The sequence below is a fragment of the Nerophis ophidion genome, linkage group LG02, assembly GCF_033978795.1.
Source record: "Nerophis ophidion isolate RoL-2023_Sa linkage group LG02, RoL_Noph_v1.0, whole genome shotgun sequence".
NCBI lineage: Eukaryota > Metazoa > Chordata > Actinopteri > Syngnathiformes > Syngnathidae > Nerophis > Nerophis ophidion.
The window spans coordinates 26,831,657-26,852,814 of record NC_084612.1 but is presented as its reverse complement, the minus strand read 5'-3'; the positions used below and the strand labels follow the sequence as shown (position 1 = coordinate 26,852,814).

The window sequence follows — 21,158 nt, the reverse complement described above, 5'->3', positions numbered from 1 at the left end:
ACAACTCAATAGAAAGCAGAAAAAGAACAATCAACCAGTGATGCCAAAAGGACTAAAAATACTTGTGATAAGAAGAACACATTATATAGAACATATATAACAAAAAAAACTACAGAGGCATAAAATAAGCACACAAAGTATACAAAGGCCACTCCAGGAATTTCAAATGCTTCTTATGGAGCCACTCCTTCGTTGCCCGGACGGTGTGTTTGGGATCATTGTCATGCTGGAAGACCCAGCCACGTTTCATCTTCAAAGCTCTCACTGATGGAAGGAGGTTTTGGCTCAAAATCTCACGATACATGGCCCCATTCATTCTTTCCTTAACACGGATCAGTCGTCCTGTCCCCTTAGCAGAAAAACAGCCCCAAAGCATGATGTTTCCACCCCAATGCTCCACAGTAGGTGTGGTGTTCTTGGGATGCAACTCAGAATTCTTCTTCCTCCAAACACGACGAGTTGAGTTATACCAAAAAAGTTTTATTTTGGTTTCATCTGACCACATGACATTCTCCCAATCCTCTGCTGTATCATCCATGTGCTCTCTGGCAAACCTCAGACGGGCCTGGACATGTACTGGCTTAAACAGGGGGAGACGTCTGGCACTGCAGGATTCGATTCCCTGTCGGCATAGTGTGTTACTGATGGTAACCTTTGTTACTTTGGTCCCAGCTCTCTGCAGGTCATTCACCAGGTCCCCCCATGTGGTTCTGGGATTTTTGCTCACCGTTCTCCTGATCATTTTGACCCCACGGGATGAAATCTTGCGTGGATCAAGGGAGATTATCAGTGGTCTTGTATGTCTTCCATTTTCTTATAATTGCTCCCACAGTTGATTTTTTCACACCAAGCTGCTTGCCTATTGTAGATTCACTCTTCCTAGTCTGGTGCAGGTCTACAATTATTTTCCTGGTGTCCTTCGACAGTTCTTTGATCTTGGTCATAGTGGAGTTTGAAGTCTGACTGTTTGAGACTGTGGACAGGTGTCTTTTATACAGATAACGAGTTCAAACAGGTTCCATTAATGCAGGTAACGAGTGGAGGACAGAAGAGCTTCTTAAATAAGAAGTTACAGGTCTGTGAGAGCCAGAGATCTTCCTTGTTTAAAGTGACCAATTACTTATTTTCCACCATAATTTACAAATGAATTATTTAAAATTCCTACAATGTGAATTCCCGGATTTTTTTTTCACATTCTGTCTCTCACGGTTGAATTGTACATATGAGGAAAATTGCAGACCTCTGTCATCATTTTAAGTGGGAAAACTGGCACAATCGGTGGCTGACTAAATACTTTTTTGCCCCACTGTATATTCAACACCAACACTACTGTTGTTCCAAGGGACCACTAAACAAGACGACCTAAACTCAAGAGCGCATCCACTTACAATGATAGAAACAACATCAAAGATTGTTGAACAAGAAAATATGAAATTGAAAAACTTCTACAACAAAGACCATAAAAAAAATGGATTTGAACAATGATATAGATCAAGATACATATTGTATCCGTAATAATGGTTTTTGTTATACAGATGAACAATATAACAGCAACATTAAATGCGATAAGAAATTGTCAAGTATTCATTTAAATAGCAGAAGCTTGTATGCAAATTATAACAACATGAAACACTTTTTGAAGCAAGAGAACAAACACTTCAAAGTGATTGCTGTCACAGAAACATAAATTGCTGATAAAAAATATATATTTTGATTTGGAAGGATAAGAACTTAATTACATCAACAGAACCAACAAAAACGGAAGAAGAGCAGCAGTGTACGTGATGAAGAACCTGAAATACAAAGTGGTAAAAAACAAGTCAACGGCTGGTGATAAAATTTTAGAATGCCTAACTATTAAAATATGTCAGGACAAAAAGCCTAAATATATTCAGCAGTTGTATATCTACATCACCTAAGTCAAGTATTGAAACATTTTAGGACTGGATCAAGGCAAATTTTATGGACACTGGTCAACATTTTTTTTTCTTATGGGGTAACTTCAATATTGACTTATTGAACCCCAATAAGCAAAAGTCCATTGCTGACTTCATCAATATAATGTATAGTTTGAGTTTATAGCCTAAAATCACAAAGTCAAGCAGAATCACAGGACACTGTGCCCCACTTATTGATAATATGTTTACCAATGATTTTGATCAAAGCACTACAAGTGGTGCACTTATAACCGACATTAATGATCATCTGCCCGTTTTCACAAAACATGATGGAAACTACAAGAAGAGGAGCATGGACGAATGACATAAAGACATTTCAAAGACTATGCACATAGAAGGGTATGGTTGCCTTCAAAAATTAGCGAGAAAAGTGAAATTGGGACAATGCGTACAATGAAAATGATGTTGATGAAGCATATGGTAAAATTTTAAACACATTCATTATACTTCATGACAAACATTGTCCATGAAAATAACTCAGTAGAAAGCAGAAAAAGAACAATCAACCAGTGATGCCAAAAGGATTAAAAATACTTGTAATAAGAAGAACACATTATATAGAACATATATAACAAAAAAAAACTACAGAGGCATAAAATAAGCACACAAAAGTATAAAAACAAGATAACTAAAATACTATGAACATATAGAAAAAATGATTACAGTTAATTAGACTGGAACAAAAACAATATGAGAGCAACATGGGGCATCCTCAATAACATTGTTAAAAATGGCATTAAGAGGGATTACCCCAATACTTCTCAGACAAAAACTTAAATGATGAAAAAAATTAACAAAGTAGTTGAAAGCTTCAATAATTACTTTGTAAATATTGGACCAAAATTGGAGGAAAGGATTCCAGACCCAGTTTCAACTTAGGACTTCAATGACACCATAGATAGAAATCCCAACTCAATGTTCCTCACGAAAGTGACACGAGAGGAAATAATTAAAATAGAGAAAAAATGTAAATGTAAGATTTTAATCGATTCTAATGTATTTGATATGGAAACGGTAATTAGGTTATTGAAAAGATCTCAAGACTATTAATGTATATTAGTAACCTATCATTTCAAACAGGCACATTTCCAAATAAAATAAAAATAGCTAAAGTTCTACCAATTTATAAGACTGGAGACAAACACCAATTTACAAACAAGTTTTAGACCTGTTTCTTTACTTCCACAATTTTCCAAAAACATTGAAAGGCTGTTCAATAACAAATTAGACAATTTCATAAACACATATTAAATACTCGCTGAGAACCTATATTGATACAGCGTGAACTTTTCAACTTTGATGGCTTTAATCGAAATAACAGAGGGAATTACCAATGCAATAGATGGTAAACAGTGTGCATGTACAACACTTAGCACCTTTAATAAATCAGTATGTGGAATTTAATTATGGGATGGATTAAGCCAAAACATCTAGCAATGTACTAAAATGATCCAATTCAAGAAACTGTAAACACTTTAAGTTTGAACAAAGTACAAAGAAAAAGAACCATGATAGACAATCTGAATGTATTGATAATCTTTTTTATCGCACCATGTGAAGTACAACTTACTTCACTAATTATTATTCAGTATTTTTAAATGGTTATTACTTATGGAGTCTATTGAGAATAAATTGAGAACAGGAAGTGAAAAAAGTGTTAGCAACTGCTATGTAATAGAAAAGGAGTAGGATTAAACAAGCTCTGCTTCTTCCTACTCTTTTTCGAACATCTTGAAAAGAGAAACTGGAAATTGTGATGTATCATGTTGTAATTGTATACATCTTCAAAATAAACTCAAACTCAACCAATTATTACTACTTAATGAAATAACACTCGATCAAATAATGGTGTTAGTTAAACAGTCCAAAAAAACAATACTTATTTAAGTATAATTAATTCAAAATGAATAAATAAATACATTAATCATTGTGTTATTAATACAAACGTACATTCTCTTTACTAGAACCCACCAAAAAAATGTTACTAATGTAGGCAATAAACTCAAGCGGTAATGTAATCAATCATCCATTCCTATTCATTAATTTTGAATAACCAGATGTGTGTTAATAACTGGAATGCACATTTTGTAATTACATCCCATGATGGAGTGCTGTTATTCTACAATCTCCTGTTGGTATGTTAGGTTTTTACACTTGCTATATTAACTTATAATGCCTACACCCGTTACTGTATGTTTACAATGAACTGAGTCAGTGCTAAGTTATTGATTACAAGTGACAAATTTATTTTTTCCTTTATATCAACTCAATTCTTCATGAAGTAACTTGTCACTAACATAATTAAACTCAGTTATTAGGTCCTACTTTTATTTTGGCCTGTAAAGCTGGGTGATGATACTGCAATTGCTGTATCCTATTGGCAGGTTTTGCAAATGGGTGAGCCATTGTCTTCAATGACCACCTGGTCATTTTTAAGGGCCCAAAATGTTCCCACACTGCAGACTTCAGCATTTTTGGGGTGGGGAAACGTTGATGCTTTATCCTGTTGCCATTTTTAAGAGAGCATATCAACCTTTTTCTCAATGGGTGCATATACGTAATTGCGTGGAACGCAGGTGTAACTTTGTTTCCTTTCCTTGCAGGTTGTGCCAGAAATAATGCACCAGCATGATGTTGGTTTTGTAGCGAGTGAGGAGGATTGTAATGGATGGTGCAGTAGAGCCTTTGCGATTAAGTAACAATGACGTTTTTAATCATACTTAATCGTAAAAGCGGTTAATCGGTGCATCCCTACAAAAAAAAGTCAGCTTTATCACCAGAAATGTACAGTAAATCTAGCCACCACTGTATGTTGCTCATATGTATGTTTAATGGTTAAGCAGAAATGTCGGTACAATAGTTATCTGAAAATCAGTGCAGAGTCAAAGCCCACCATAGCATGTTGCCGTTGTTTACACATCAACACAATGCAATTACGGTAATGCCCAAGAAATACATTCTACACTTGAATTTAACACAACAAAAAAAAACAAGCCAAATCCCACTGACAAAACCTCAAAGCCAAAACAAGTGTTTGGACCACAAGTGATTGAGCTTGTCAGTGAAACGGACACCTCAGAAATAGCCTCAAACAGAAGGCTAATTTGACACAAATCCCCATCTTACACTGTATTCGACCCTGCGACCTGCCTCTGGCACCCCAGTACCCAACAGGCATATTGCCTGTCAGTTTAAAGGGTCAAATAAAGGTAAGAGCAAATGTAGCTGCATACCACAGAAGAGCTTTATCCTTAAAGCATCTTGTATTGTGAAACTGGTGATGACAATCAAAAATATTTCATATACACTGTACAATGTGCGTGTACAAGAAAATGTCAGTCACATTGTTTTTGCCAGTTAATTTCTCAATCAGTGTGTGACTGTGCCACTGCATGGATGTCAATAACTGAACTGTCTGCATATGTGTGGTGTGAGAATGTGTTAATCTTGTTTAAACACCTAGCACTCCTCTACCTGCTCAGACAGGGCCACAGGTTAATTCTGGCTTTAGGCATCATTTCTAATAATTGCTCATCAACCGGAGTTTGAACTCTCTGACACATCAGCATCTACCATGGTAACCTTATCACACAACCAATAGAACCTTGTGAGCTTGTGTTTGTCAGAGGAAGCAATAAAATATGTTGAATAGACAAACACAAGTGAATTAATTTAAATAATTTGATACCAGGGTGTCTTTTTTTTTAGTTAGAACTGTGCTGTCAAACACAATTATTTTCCACAATATTTGTATTGGGGTGATGGAGGTAATTTAGGAAATTTACGTAACTCCATGAGCAGCTGGCGTGAGGGGTAGCTGCCTGATCAGACTGGTGAGAAACTATTCAATCATCTTTTATTTCCGACTACTACCTCGAGAATAGATTGTCAAAGAGAGACTGGATAAAAAATTTAATTCAAAATGAATGATAATATTTCGAGAACTACCAGGCAGGACTGCATTATGTGGCCCACGGCACAGGAATCCTGCAGCTTGACTAAATGAGGTGATTAGCAGGGATGGTGTGGGCTGTCACATGTCAGACACTCGGCTAAGAATCCTATTGCAATCCACGTGTCAATCAGCAGCCCACCGAGGCGGTGGACTCACAGGTCAAATGTAGAATGCAGGCTAAAGAAGAAGTCTGGTTTCAGGATAATTTTTTTCTTTGTATTTTTGAAATATTTCAAATACAGATGGCAATGTATTAAAACAATTTTCACACGCAGCTAATAAACCAAATAAGCAGGTGCCACTAAAACCTTAAAAGGGAACTGCACTTTCTTGGTTCACAATCCCTATGAGAGACAAGAAGACAAGTATATATATTTTTTTGCATTCTAACATATAAAAATTGGCTAGTTCTTGGTTGCTTGCAATGCGGCTAATGGGAGCAATCCATTCTACCTCTGAATCACTTTAAAAATGCATTTAAAAACCGTCACCAATACTGACATTTACGTTATGTAACCCGTATAACAACCAAGCTATAGTGAAATTGTTATTGTAAGAGCGAACACCGTGAAACTCTTTCTCTAGTGTATAAAGCTAACTACAGTAAGCGGTAAGCTAGCTTCTACGTCAGCACGAAACGCGTTTGAGTTTGTAATACATACCACTACAATAGTACACCAATTTCTACTGATTGAAAAACAAGAACACTCACATTACAGTATCTGTAAAGTATTAGCCCACATTTCATGTTTTGTTTGTATACAGATACCTCGACAGCGTATACACTATAGTGTACGGTGATGTGCTGCATATATCATGATCAATAGTATAGTGACTTAATTGACGTTTGGTCCAGCTGGCCGAGAATGTTTCCAGTTGAGTTGGGTAAACAATCCATTAATTCGGCATAGCTTGGTTCAAAGTTCCAGATGTGCAGTGTGACCATATCGCCCCCTCAGCTTCCGTCTGCTCTAACGCTTCAGCCTCTTCTTCGTGCTCGCTTCTAGAAGCAGCAATTCATCGTCCGTATATTTAGTTTTAAAAAGATAACGTAATGAATCCTCATTTGTCTAAAAATAGTTGTCTTTGTTGTCTGTTACCAAGTCTGCCATAATTAGAACACACTTCCATTTGATTCCGGCACTAAGAACCGATTTGTTGCAGAGTCGGAAGTGCGCTGCCATGGAAACAGAAATAAATGCATTGAATAATTAATTCTGGCTGTGCATAAAATGTCCAAAATACAATAAATATTGTACATACTACATATTGTTATGATTTTGTCTGTTATTACATTATACAGTATATAGATTTGCAGCGTGTATACAACACGTTGATGGAGAGTTTTGAAGTTTTTTTAGAGGGCTTTGAAGGCTAAAGCGGTGACTCCTGATAGCCCCATCTTGCAAGCATTTTTTATCATCATTAAAATCCTAAAAGACATGTGTTCATGTCTCTCATAAATATTGTGAACGATAGGCAAAATTTAAAAAAAAGCTCCCAGTTCCCCTTTAAAAAGCACAAGTCAGAAGTTCGAGGGAAGTTACATTTAACAACAATGGTAAATTAAGAGAAAGAGCTCTTATAGAGCCTTTGAGCTACAGTATATATTGACTTAAACCTTACATAAGACAATTAAGACATAAGGTACATTTTAAAATTGGTGACGTGTTACTGTGTTGCTGGTGAATTACACTATGATAGATGATTAAGTTATTGCAATGAAAAATGTGGCTTCTGATTGACTTGATGCGTGACTAATAACATTGTGTTTTCTGGGAAGTTCCCTGACACTGTGATTGACATTTTAAATCACTCATCTCCTTATCTTATTAACCGCAGCCACTTCAGGTTTGTGAAATGTTCTATCTTGAAAAATGATCCAATAAAACTTATATTAAGGGCTATCCAGTTAAACTGTTCCGGAGGGACATTTTTTAAATGCTAAAGGCCGGGTGCCGCACTTCTTTCTTCACATCTATATTTTCATTTTGAGTAAAATATTATAGCATAGCTCTGTCAATAATGTCATATCTTAACATTTGTACAGTAGGTCACCAAAGGATCATGAATTAAGTAATGAAGGCATAAATTAAGACAAAAGATTTATGTTAACGCTTGACAAAGATTTTTTTTATATACAGAGTGTACTATTATATTTAAAGGGGAACATTATCACCAGACCTATGTAAGTGTCAATATATACCTTGATGTTGCGGAAAAAAGACCATATGTATTTTTAACCGATTTCCAAACTCTAAAAGGGTGAATTTGGCGATTTAAACGCCTTTCATTTGATAGCCTGTCGGAGCGATGACCTTTCCACCGTGACGTCACAACATGAAGCGATCTGCCATTTTCTTAATCTTATTGCACGCACCAAGTCAAATCAGCTCTGTTATTTTCTGTTTTTTCAACAGTTTTCCCGTATCTTGGAGACATCATGCCTCGTTGGTGTGTTGTCGGCGGGTGTAACAACACGAACAGAGACGGATTCAAGTTGCACCAGTGGCCAAAAGATGCGGAAGTCCCTCGTTTGTTCCGCACACTTTACCGACGACAGCTATGCTACGACAGAGATGGCAATAATGTGTGGATATCCTGCGACACTCAAAGCAGATGCATTTCCAACAATAAAGTCAACGAAATCTGCAATATTGGAAATTGGACCACCACTGAATCTGCCGGAGTGCGAGCTATTCAGGGATGACGGCAGTCTCTTCCCGCAGACGAGCGAGGTAAACCCCTGGATATGTTGGCTAAGACATGATTTATGCCACTTCTTTTTCTCTCTCATTTTGTCCACCAAACTTATAACGTTGTGCATGAGTGTACAAAGGCAAGTTTTGTTGAAGTTATTGACCTATGTGGAATGTGCTAATCAGACATATTTGGTCACGGCATGACTGCAAGCTAATCGATGCTAACATGCTATTTAGGCCAGCTGTATGTACATATTGCATCATTATGCCTCATTTGTAGCTATATTTGCATCCAGCCTTTACCTCCACCCACATTCAATGCCAAACAAACACATACCAATCGTTGGTTAGAAGGCGATCGCCGAATTCGTCCTCGCTTCCTCTCGTGCCGCTGTCTGTCGTGATATGGCTCAATAGCTTCAGTTTCTTTTTCAATTTCGTTTTCGCTACCTGCCTCCACACTCCAACCATCTGTTTCAATACATGCGTAATCTGTTGAATCGCTTACGGCCCTGAAATCCGAGTCTGAATCCGAACTAATATCGCTATACCTTTCTGTGCTATCCACCAAGTTTGTTTCTGTGTGGTCACGGTGTGACGTTACAGGATAATGGACGGGTAGATATAACAACGGTTAAAATCAGGCACTTTGAAGCAGTTTTTCGGGATATTGCGTGATGGGTAAAATTTTGAGAAAAACTTCGAAAAATGAAATAAGCCACTGGGAACAGATATTTATTGGTTTTAACCCTTCAGAAATTGTGATAATGTTCCCCTTTAAGGACCTACTGCAAAAGTACACAATATTATTTACATAATTGGAGTGCGTTGTCGGTTTTTGGAATCTATGCAACGACTCCTTTTCAAAGATCATTTGCAATGTATGAAAGGAACCCTCTGATGTTTCAAAAAATCTGAAGCAAAAAGATTAGAGCAAGTTCCTCTGTATGACAGGTAGGGAAAGGTACTTTTTACATTCGAACCAATATGATACTGATTACTTGTACCTGGGAATCAGTGTCTGTACGCAATGTAACCAACTCTTGTGTGGTCTTAATGAGGTCATAAATATTAATGTGTTTGATAATAAAGTCTCAATTTAACAGTGAGCTGATAATGACAAATGTGCTGTCCAGTTAATACTGTATACATAGTTTTTTTACACTTCTGAGTATCATTTGAAGGTATGCATTCTTTTCAGTTTGTCCTAGGCGTGTTCCTGTAGTCAGGAAGTAGTGTTTGCCATTAATTTAAATGTGCCAGTCTTGCCTTTTGTTGAGTCCAACAAAGTGTTTATACTGTAAGTACTGTACTTAGTACTCAAGCTTCAACTGTTTGATTGTAACATGAATCGTAACTGTAGTTTTGATGAACACATTTCTGTGTTAAAATTGACATGTAAAATCACCAATGCTAATCAGCAGCATGCATGTGGCATATCCAATGTAAATCCGATATAAATTGCTAGCACATTTTGAAAAGTGGAGCCTTTCTTTTGAGCATTTTCTATCGGGCATGGAAAATTGCAACATTACCTAGGGGCAGTACACTTTGAATATACCTATTTTCCCGCCGTTGCCGGTTGTACGTGATGTCACATTCAACAAAGGCATCAACAAATGATTCAATTTTGAGTTGAAGTGAATCGTTACCCGGTATTACCGGCGGAACTCAGTTGGTACCACTAGCTATAAAAATAGAAACTATTATACCTATCCCTAATGACAAGAATGTTTTTCGGAATTTACTGCAAAAAAGCTAGTAAAATATTTTCTATGTGACATGAATTTTCTGTTGTTTTTATGGCTATGCTGTAAAAGGGCCAATCAAAGATCTTCTATGCCACACGATTTTTCTGCTGCCTTTAGGAATTTGTTGCCAAAGTGTAAGCCTCTCCCCTGTTTTTAATTAAGCATGTCTGTCTGATGTCAATAAAGAGACAGTTGCTCTAAGCCTTGTCTATTAGAGATCCTTATTTATAGAACATTGGGGTTAAGCATCTTGACTTTTACAGACCTTATAAATCTAAAATTGAGAGGACTACTTATTGGGGGAGAGGGTCAATGTAGACAGGAAAGGATGGATAGAACAATTTGGCACAAAATGAGAATGAGTTTATTGTAAGGGTATGGGAAAGGTTTTCTGGGGTTGCTATTCCTCTCCTCCTCCTTACCTCCTGCCTGAAATAATAGCACTCACTAAGAGCCTGGGACCAGAGAGTGTGATAAGGTAATGATAATGTAATGAAGACCAATCAAGGGCCTCAGCTAAGAGGCGGGGCCCTTAATTTGCCTCCAGAATAGTTCAGTGAAATATTGATTATTCCCAGTGAGAATGATGATGTGACAGTAGCAAAATTGATGCATCTCTGACAGGAAAAGAAAGAAGAGAAGAGGATGAAAAACAATACCTCAAAATAAATGTAGAAATGGAAAGGGCACACAATCTAGCGAGAGGAAATGTATCCACTAATATTCATGCACCTCACGCAAACGAAAATATTTGGCTAGGATGAAAAACGAACTCCAGCATGTTCCATCCTTATTTTGTGGCAGTAAACTGGCAGTTCCTTTTAAGTTTGACAGTACTAACACTCCATAGATCACTGATGTGATTCATTGTCACACAAGTAGCTGGAGCCTCTTTCAACTGACTTAGGCCAAGTGTATTGAAAGTCTGATAGGCCCAACTGACTTAAGCCAGGGGTATCTAAAGTCTGATAGGCCCAAATTACTTAGGCCAGGGGTATCTAAAGTCCGAGCTGGGAGCCAATTACGGCCCACAGATAGTTAGTTATCTGTTAGAGTTTGACATTCTAAAAATATAGTTAAACACAGCCCGCACCAGAACAATATGAAGAAGGGTTAGGATCATACAGAAAAGAAAGAAAATAAATTGGCTGTGAGAAATAAAGGGGTATTGTGAAAATAAGTTGAATTGTGGAATATTAAAGATACGTCACTCATGCTATTGGACAGTTTTTCCAACAATGATAATGACTTGCTTGAGGAGAAGAAATTTGGTGCCACCAGTAGGTTAAAGTACAGTTTTCATTGTTGACAAATATAAGACGCTTCTGTCTACACACAAAAAAAATCTATATAGCAATATAAATTGCAGCCTCTTGCGATAACCTTTTTTTGAACCAATAAAAATGATACATAATAATAAAACCATTTCAAAATGTGTGGTAACATATTGCTTCTTTTCCAGTTATGTTATTTTCTATTAACTACTATTTATCTAATTGCTAAATTACTGTTAATAGCTGGTTACTTTCTGCTGTAAACACTTAATCTTTTGTTTACTTTAAATTAGCTTTGAGTGATACTGCAAATGTGGGTTTTAATCCAATCCCAAGTAGTTACAGGGCCATAATTGGCCATAACAATGTTGATACTGATACTTCATATTTTTAAGCTCGTACATTTTTTAATCACAATTATAATCAGACAAAAACATTGAATGGTGGTGTAACGATGTCTATTAAATATATAAATTATATTCTACTATTGGATCTGATTTAAATCTTGCGGTATTTGCCCTCATAAGCTATCCTGTGTGCATGGACTTATTTCTAAAGATTGTAAATAAAAACAAAAACGACAAGAGATTTTGTGATGATAGAAATATTGATCTAATTACTGTTGTATTAACCATCAATTGATACTATACTTGATATCGTTACTGTCGATATTTTTATCGATCTGCCCAGCTGTTTACATCCGAGAGCTCTAGCTAAGCAGTTAGCATGGCTTAATGTATCCTACTATGGTATGTATTATAGCATGTTTACCTATTCCTCTCCCTCCAAAAATAATCGTACTTAGAGGAACTTGCTTTATTTGCCCTAATGGAGATGACTTGGAAGCAGCTTTGCACTGTAAAGAGACATCAGGCACTAGCTTGCTGGCGAGGTTGCTACAGTGCGTCGAGGACGCGGCCCTTGTCTTGTCATTTCCGAATTTGAGTAACATAGCTAGAATTGTCATCAATATGCGTTATCACAATATAACAATGGGATTAAAAGCTTTATCGTCAGCCAAATGTATATTATTTATTACACTTATATTGTGCAACCCAAAAAATACGCTGTTTTAAAAAAATATACATAATAATATAATATAATAAAAATATAGTGAAGTGCCGAGCATATATAACCTGGATTGGTTCTAGTGAGTTTAATAAACATAATGTGAGGAATATCAAAATATGTGCGCTCCTGAGATTCAGTAAGTTAAATCAATATGGATGAAAATCGTTTGCCCTCTTTTGCATGCATCTTTAAATTAGGGTATGTGTGCCTGCAACTGTGTGCAATCAATAGTTTCACCTTCCTTTTTATCACCCAATATTAGTCAAAAGCCTGTCCAGCAGATCTTGGCTAATGCAAGGGGCTCAATTAAAGTGTAGTCTTTTAACATTTTAAAACAACTTTGGATTTAAATATAAATAATTTGTAAACATAAATGCAATAAAGTATATGAATACATGGATCATAGAGGAAACATGCAACACAGAGTAGAAACATGACCACAAAATAAAGGTATCTCAAAGAAAAAATCGAATCGTCACAATAATACAACAGAGAGGTTTGTTTGATATGAAATTTAGAAGCTAGGGCATGGTAATTTGTACCAGAAATAATCATCATACTTTTCTGAAAAGCTAACATTAGCGCAAAATTACAACTAAATTACTTTTTACAATGATTGGTTTTGGCTGGATTTATCATAGCTAACAAGGAGTATAGTGAAATTGAAATGACAAAGTCTAAAAACACTCCCAAAAGAGTGGGCTGGATTGTTTGAGGAAAGTACTACTGTCTCCGTTGTGCACATCTGATTTGTTTGATTTAATTATGATAGAAAAACCTATAATTGTTTTACTTATACCCATCTACACAATTAAATAGCAGCACAGTTAAGGTCACCTATAAAATCTAAAACAAACTAACTGCCTGTTTTAGAGTATCCATATCTTTTAGTTTCATAAAAACAGTCTTCTTTATCACTGAATGCTGCCAGAAAATATTAACAATAATAAATCACAGTCAAAAATGTGTAAAGAATCATACAAATTGTTCATTTCCCTGACCATTAAAATGTGTTTCCATCACATTAAAAAAAAAACAAGCAATTGAAAATTACATTTTGTCAGTTGGATAAATAAAAAAAGTTCTGCAGGGACAATTACAACATACCTCAATGGTGAACTGTTTCCTCTTGAGCTTAAAAGCCAAGTCCTTGTGGTCAGGCAATTGACTTGCAAGACAGTTGAGATGAGGCACCTGCCGAACGTGTAACAGGCCTGTGAGAAAACATACAGTAAATGAAGATAGATGCTGTTTGTGCTGAATGTGCAAGCAAAACACTCAATTACTGTGAAACTTTATAAAAATGAACGACACTGAGGTTGTGAAATTTAGAATGTAACCAAGATTTTGGGAGAAAAATACCTCTTGGGTCACAAACTTGCCAATGAATCACGAAAGACCCAAACGTAAATCTCACATGATCTTAGATCATCTAAAGTCAGTAGTGACTGGAGTTAAAAAAATAAAAAAAAATTTTTTTATTCTAAAACACATTCGAACACTTATTCTAAAAGAAGGCCAACACCCGGCCGGTGTAAAAAGAGAAGACGAACATGACAAGAAAATAAACACCGGAAGTTAGTTTATTGATCAGTAGTTTATTGATTTTAGTGCTAGTGAACTTCATTTTACACCCACGTGACATTAGCTTCTAGGGCTGTGAATCTTTGGGTGTCCCACGATTCGATTCAATATCGATTCTTGGGGTCACGATTCGATAATATATCGATTTTTTTTGATTCGATTCGATTCTCGATTCAAAAACGATACTTTTCCGATTCAAAACGATTCTGTATTCATTCAATACATAGGATTTCAGCAGGATCTACCCCAGTCTGCTGACATGCTAGCAGAGTAGTAGATTTAAAAAAAAAAAAAAAAAAAGCTTTTATATTTGTAAAGGACAATGTTTTATCAACTGATTGCAATAATGTAAATTTGTTTTAACTATTAAACAAACCAAAAATATGACTTATTTTATCTTTGTGAAAACATTGGACACATTGTATTGTCAAGCTTATGACATGCGATGCAAGTGTAAGCCACTGGGACACTATTGTTCTTTTTTTATTATTTTTATAAATGTCTAATGATAATGACAATGAGGGATTTTTAATCACTGCTATGTTGAAATTATAATTGATATTGATACTGTTGTTGTTAATATTCATTTTTGTTTCATTACTTTTGGTTTGTTCTGTGTCGTGTTTGTCTCCTCTCAATTGCTCTGTGTATTGCAGTTCTGAGTGTTGCTGGGTCAGGTTTGGTTTTGGAATTGGATTGCATTGTTATGGTATTGCTGTGTAGTGGTTTGTTGGATTGATTAAAAAAAAAATAATAATAATAATAAAATAAAAAATAAATAAATAAATTAAAAAATCGATTTTAAAAAAATGAGAATTGAGTCTGAATCGCACAACGTAAACGATTCGATTCATATTCGAATCATTTTTTTCCCACACCCCTATTAGCTTCCATTGCAGTTTTTCACAAATTAAATGCGTTAATTCTAAAATTTCAATAAAATATGCAGGTCTGTTGTCCTGCATTGGTGCCCCGTTCAGAAGCTTTCTGAATGCAAAAAATGTGTTTCCATCATTCTTTTGCGAAAAACCTCAATATTGAAATGTCTCAAAAACCACCAAATGAGAGCGCAAAAAATGTTTTAGCGATATTTGAGGGGTTTTTGGAAATATGTTTTCATTAACAGTTTCTTATTGCGATAAGTAAGAACTGCAGCTACTGACATGCATGAGGCGTGTCTGCATCATGACTCAATTTCAGGTCACACCATGGTCATTTTACAGCAGGGTGTCTCAAAAATGTTTTGTTATGAAAACTATGCTTTACATAATGAAAATAGCGGGGTGCTACACATTTTTGTAACATTTATATTGATTGCTTATCTCAGCCTTAACAAACTGAATAAGCGTGTTTTGTCTAAACATTAACAACAAATTGCTATGAACATCTCACATTTTTGTATTAAAACATAACTACAAACCCCGTTTCCATATGAGTTGGGAAATTGTGTTAGATGTAAAAATAAACGGAATACAATGATCTGCATATCATTTTCAACCAATATTCAGTTGAATATGCTACAAAGACAACATATTTGATGTTGAAACTGATAAAAAAAATTTTTTTTGTAAAAAATCATAAACTTTAGAATTTGATCCCAGCAACATGTGACAAAGAAGTTTGGAAAGGTGGCAATAAATACTGATAAAGTTGAGGACTGCTCATCAAACACTCATTTGGAACATCCCACAGGTGTGCAGGCTAATTGGGAACAGGTGGGTGACATGATTGGGTATAAAAACAGCTTCTCAAAAAATGCTCAGTCTTTCACAAGAAAGGATGGGGCGAGATACACCCCTTTGTCCACAACTGCGTGAGCAAACAGTCAAACAGTTTAAGAACAACGTTTCTCAAAGTGCAATTGCAAGAAATTTAAGGATTTCAACATCTACGGTCCATAATGTCATCAAAAGGTTCAGAGAATCTGGAGAAATCACTCCAAGTAAGCGGCATGGCCGGAAACCAACCATGAATGACCATGACCTTCGATCCCTCAGACGGCACTGTATCGAAAACCGACATCAATCTCCAAAGGATATCACCACTTGGGTTTAAGAACACTTCAGATGTCGCTACATCTGTAAGTGCAAGTTAAAACTCAATTATGCAAAGCAAAAGTTAAAGCTCAACTATGCAAAGCAAAAGCCATTCATCAACAACATCCATAAACGCTGTCAGCTTCTCTGGGCCCGAGATCATCTAAGATGGACTGATGCAAAGTGGAAAAGTGTTCTGTGGTCTGAAGTGTCCACGTTTCAATGTGTTTGTTCTTCTTTTTCTGTCGACACACTGTCTGTTTGTAAGTACTCCGTGATTGTGCGCTACCAAACATGATTGTCTGCTCGTAAAACAAGCAATGACTCGACGTGGCAACGCGGGCATGGGGGAGGTGCGGGACCAGTACGTTTCAGAGGCGGTAGTGTACCAAAAATTATTCATTGGTATCGTGGTACTATACTAATATCGGTATACCGTACAACCGTAGAAGGCAGCAAAGGAAATGTAAAATGCTGGCTTAATTCGGACTTCCAAACAAAATACGAATTAAATAAATGAAGCAGGGCTTCACGGTGGCAGAGGAGTTAGTGCGTCTGCCTCACAATACGAAGGTCCTGCATTCCTGGGTTCAAATCCAGGCTCGGGATCTTTCTGTGTGGAGTTTGCATGTTCTCCCCGTGAATGCGTGGGTTCCCTCCGGGTACTCCGGCTTCCTCCCACTTCCAAAGACATGCACCTGGGGATAGGTTGATTGGCAACATTGGCCCTAGTGTGTGAATGTTGTCCGTCTATCTGTGTTGGCCCTGCGATGAGGTGGTGACTTGTCCAGGGTGTACACCGCCTTCCACCCGATTGTAGCTGAGATAGGCGCCAGCGCCCCCCGCGACCTCGAAAGGGAATAAGCGGTAGAAAATGGATGGATGGATAAATGAAGCAGGTAAATTAAAGGCAAATAATAAAGCAAACACAAACCTCTTCCTGCTGTATTTGTGCAAGCCAACTGAAGAACTTTCCGCACAACTGGAAAAATAGTTCAGAACAACAGCAACCTTCCACTGGATATCAGTTGGGGCTCGAATGGTCTTTTCCTTCGGATTTAAAACTCCTTCCATCAATCCACAGAGCCTTTTAAAAGAACTTCGAGACATTCACGAGTTTTGTTTTGGGGACAGCGTGGCTCGAATGGTAGAAGTAATTGTGACAGCAACTTGCGGGTTCCAGGTTCAAGCCAAGCTTCCACCGTTCTTGTCACATCCCTTGTGTGCTTAGGCAAGACACTTCCCCCTTGCTCCTGATGGGTCGTGGTAATAAGGGCCATGCATGGTTGCTCCCGCCATCAGTGTGTGTATGAATGGGTGAATGTGTAGAGTCAAAGCGCTTTGAGTACCTTGAATGTAGAAAAGTGTTGTACAAGTATAACCCATTTACCATTTGTTTTCATGATTTTCGTCCCAAAATTCCTTTGAAAAAAACTCTTCAACCGCCTTTCTTTACATCCGACCCGATATATTCTTGGTAGTAGCATCATGTCCGTATCGCAATCCAAGATCATTTCTTGATGTTGTCTGCTGTCTAACATCAGCATTGCCATTTGAGACGTACCATTTGTAATCTGTTCCAATACTATATTGCAAATCCTAGTATGACATCATAGGTGAACTGGAAAAGTAATTCATTTATCCATGCTAAAATTAAATAAGTGCCTTCCAGTGTACAGGAGGCCCATGGCGTATGACCAATAGTCCCATTTAAGAGTGTGCATGGACACTTCGATTTCGCAAGTAGGTGTGAAAATGCAAAAATATTCGAGAAATCAACTAATTTAGTGCATGGAAACGTAGTGACTGAAGGAATTGTACCTGGTACTGTGTGTGACTCTACTATACTTTGGGGAACATCCGGATAGAGTCAGAGTCACCTCTCTTTATTTCCTTGACCGCAAAGCTGAATTATGCTATAACTGGAAAAGTACTGTACAAGTGTGGTGGTGTAAATGAGCGTGGGAGAGAAGAAGAGGGATCAAGGGAGTAATGGAGAAAGGAACACAGACAGAGAAAGTGGGGGATGGTGATTTCTCTCCTCTGTGCACTTGGGTGAGTTCCTCTTGCTTGATTTGCGGTGACAGGCTTCCCAGCATGCTTTGAGCAGCCCTGAACTGCTGCTGCAAACACGCACACACACTCACGCGCACGCACTCTCGCGCTCGTGTCACACTGATACCAGATGCGTCTGCACCCATGAACACACATCAAAACAATCATATTCGTTGATTTATTTAATAACATCAGCAGAATTACGTAGGCTGATTAAGCAGCAGGAATTTAATAGGAGATCAGTTAATATTATTTGCTAATTTAAGTTAAAAAAAAGTTTGTATATGTATTAATTTCATTCATCTCTGCGAAAATGGCTTCACACCCCACCTTCCATTTCACAGCAGTTATATTTTTGGGAAGCATTTGCTAAATAAAACATGCTGTTGGATAAAACCAAAATATGCTGTTGAATGTTTTTACTTCTTGTATCTCCGTTTGTCACAACCCATGGACAGAGAAAATGGGAGGGAGGGTGGGGGGGAAGAGAGGAAAAGCGCAAAGAATGAGCGGGAGAGTTCGAGAGGCGCGGCTAAAAATACTCCAGCCGCTTATTCTGACCTTTATGTGTAGAGAATGTGATAGAGTGATAGAAGAGAGGGAGGATGCGACCAGGAGAGAGAAAAGACTGTAAAACCGTGCAGCGCCAAAGTGATGGGGATGACCGAGAAAGCAAACTCCGATCCGCCTCCTTTTTTCTTCGCTACCGTCTCTCCGTGGTCCATTACCGACATTCTCCTCTCCTACTGGAGGCAAGGAAGACTTGCCCCCATTTATTAGCAGGGCATGCTGGCCATGGAGACATTGAGTGAGGGATAGAGAGATTGAGGCAGAGAGGAAAAGAGAGTGATGGTGAGAATATCGATTCCCCAGTGTCGGCCTGCTCTGCTGCAGGGCCTCAGGGGTATGGCACCGGGGATGGTGAGGCGGGGTGAGGGCGAGAGAGAGAGAGAGAGAGGAGGCTCTGCTGGAGGGAGGGTGGGACGGAAGGGGTGAGGGTGCGAGGAGGATGAGGAGGAGGGGGTACAGCGTGGCAGCTGAATCCCCCCCGGCCTGTCTACTGAGGAGCACGTCTGATTGAGCAGCAGCACGCTAACACGCACTGACAGCCTGGCCTGCAAGGGGGCTGCCCTGCCTCCATCCACAGCCCAGCCAGAGCCTTAATGCACTGCCTGTGTGTGAGTGTGTGTATATGTATGCGTGTGTGTTTGATGGAACGGCGACACAGAGATAAGAGAGTATGTGTTCTTACCATGGTAATCTTTGTAGAGTGGGTTGGTCTCCCTTTCAGAGCCTTTGAATGATTCCAGGGCTATGGCATTGTCACATAGTCTGGTTATGCTGGCCATTTGGGATATGTTCTGTAGGACAAAGAGAGACATGGGTAGATAATTAAAAGCCCCCTGAAGTTACAACTAAATTAGGTCATTATTCCTGTTGGCATGTAACTCCTGCCTGTTGCCCAGGTGAGGTTGATATGAGACTGAGGTGATGGGAGCGGGGGCATGTATACAATAGTGGTCGCTCATAAGGGTTTTACTGTATACATGAGACCAGGGCACACAAATGGAAACACACTTTGAACTCACAATCCATCCATAAATGTTCTACCGCTTGTCCCTTTTGGGGTCGCAGGTGGCGCTGGAGCCTATCTCATTTACATCCGGGTGGTATAGGCGGATTACACCCTGGACAAGTTGCCACCTCGACACGTGCAATCAGTAAGGAGTCTAGCGACAATTTACAATAATTTCACTTCAATGTGTAGTCTCCAACTTGCTTGCAGCAGGAGAGAACAGAGGCAGAGAAATCATTAGTAGCTTGATGAGGAGTGCTCCCCCTACTGGTTAGGTCAGAGACTTCAGGAGGTAGAGCGGGATGGAGGGAGAGAGCTAGTGAGAGGGAGCGAGAGAGAGAGAGCGAGGAACAATTGGACGAATACAGTAGGTAGGTAACAAGGGAACAGGAACTGCACAAAAGGGTGGAGGCAGAGAATGGAGGAGGAGGAGAGAGAGTGAGGGACACTGGGAGAGAGGGAGTCCTGCATTATTAATCCCTTTGCCTCCTGAATCATTCAAATCCTTCTCTCTGTGTTGGCTGCCACAGCCTAATGCAGTTTTCATGCCTTCATGTCTTTTCCCCACTCTTTCTTCAGCCTTTTCATTTTTGTCCTACTTTTAAAGAAAGCACATCCCACCAGTCAAGACTACGAGCACTTACAGGGGTATCTGAGGTCGCTCGCACGCGTGCAATTAAAGCCTGTGTAAGTTTGGCTACGACAAATTATTCACAACACTAACCGTGGTCAATAACGGCAGACTAAAAACTTTGTCTGTGAAGGGCTCTTAGGGCTGGATTTATTCCTTTTTGCCTACTTGAGGACACGGATGAGACTCCTTGGCACAGACTCATAAGTCTCAAAGAAATCCTAAGACTGCACATTGTTGGCGAGGCAGGATAAGGTCAGAGAGAAACTCTTTCTCTTCCATGCTTTTGTTTTAGCTTTTGGTAATGAACTCATATTTTCTACATGCAGTTTTCCGGCTTGGTTTCATGTTACATATGCATATTTTTTGTGCCACAATCAACCCAAATGTACAGTAAAATAATGTCTATATATGCGGTGTGAGATGGTGATGTCTTTGTGTCATTATTTATGTCTTGGTAAAACGTGAGACCATACATACAATACAATCACACAAATTAAACAAGCCTCGCGTGGCAAAAATGTATGTATTTTGTTGTTGCCGCAAAACAATTGATTATATACAC

General features: G+C 38.2%; 1 protein-coding gene and 1 long non-coding RNA gene across 3 annotated transcripts in view; one reads left to right on the top strand and one right to left on the bottom strand.

Moving 5' to 3' along the window:
- elp4 (elongator acetyltransferase complex subunit 4) overlaps positions 1 to 21,158 on the bottom strand; it is a 159,475-nt gene that overhangs the window by 80,074 nt on the left and 58,243 nt on the right. For both annotated transcript variants that reach the window (XM_061880366.1, XM_061880357.1), the window contains exons 8-9: positions 19,639 to 19,747; positions 13,819 to 13,925 (exon numbers count right to left, since the gene is read on the bottom strand). In XM_061880366.1, the coding sequence (XP_061736350.1) occupies positions 13,819 to 13,925; positions 19,639 to 19,747 (216 nt within the window). The remainder of the gene's footprint in view (positions 1 to 13,818; positions 13,926 to 19,638; positions 19,748 to 21,158) is intronic.
- LOC133538698 (uncharacterized) overlaps positions 20,468 to 21,158 on the top strand; it is a 28,923-nt gene continuing 28,232 nt past the window's right edge. Inside the window, exon 1 of the long non-coding RNA XR_009803085.1 lies at positions 20,468 to 20,848. This is a non-coding gene — a long non-coding RNA (uncharacterized LOC133538698). The remainder of the gene's footprint in view (positions 20,849 to 21,158) is intronic.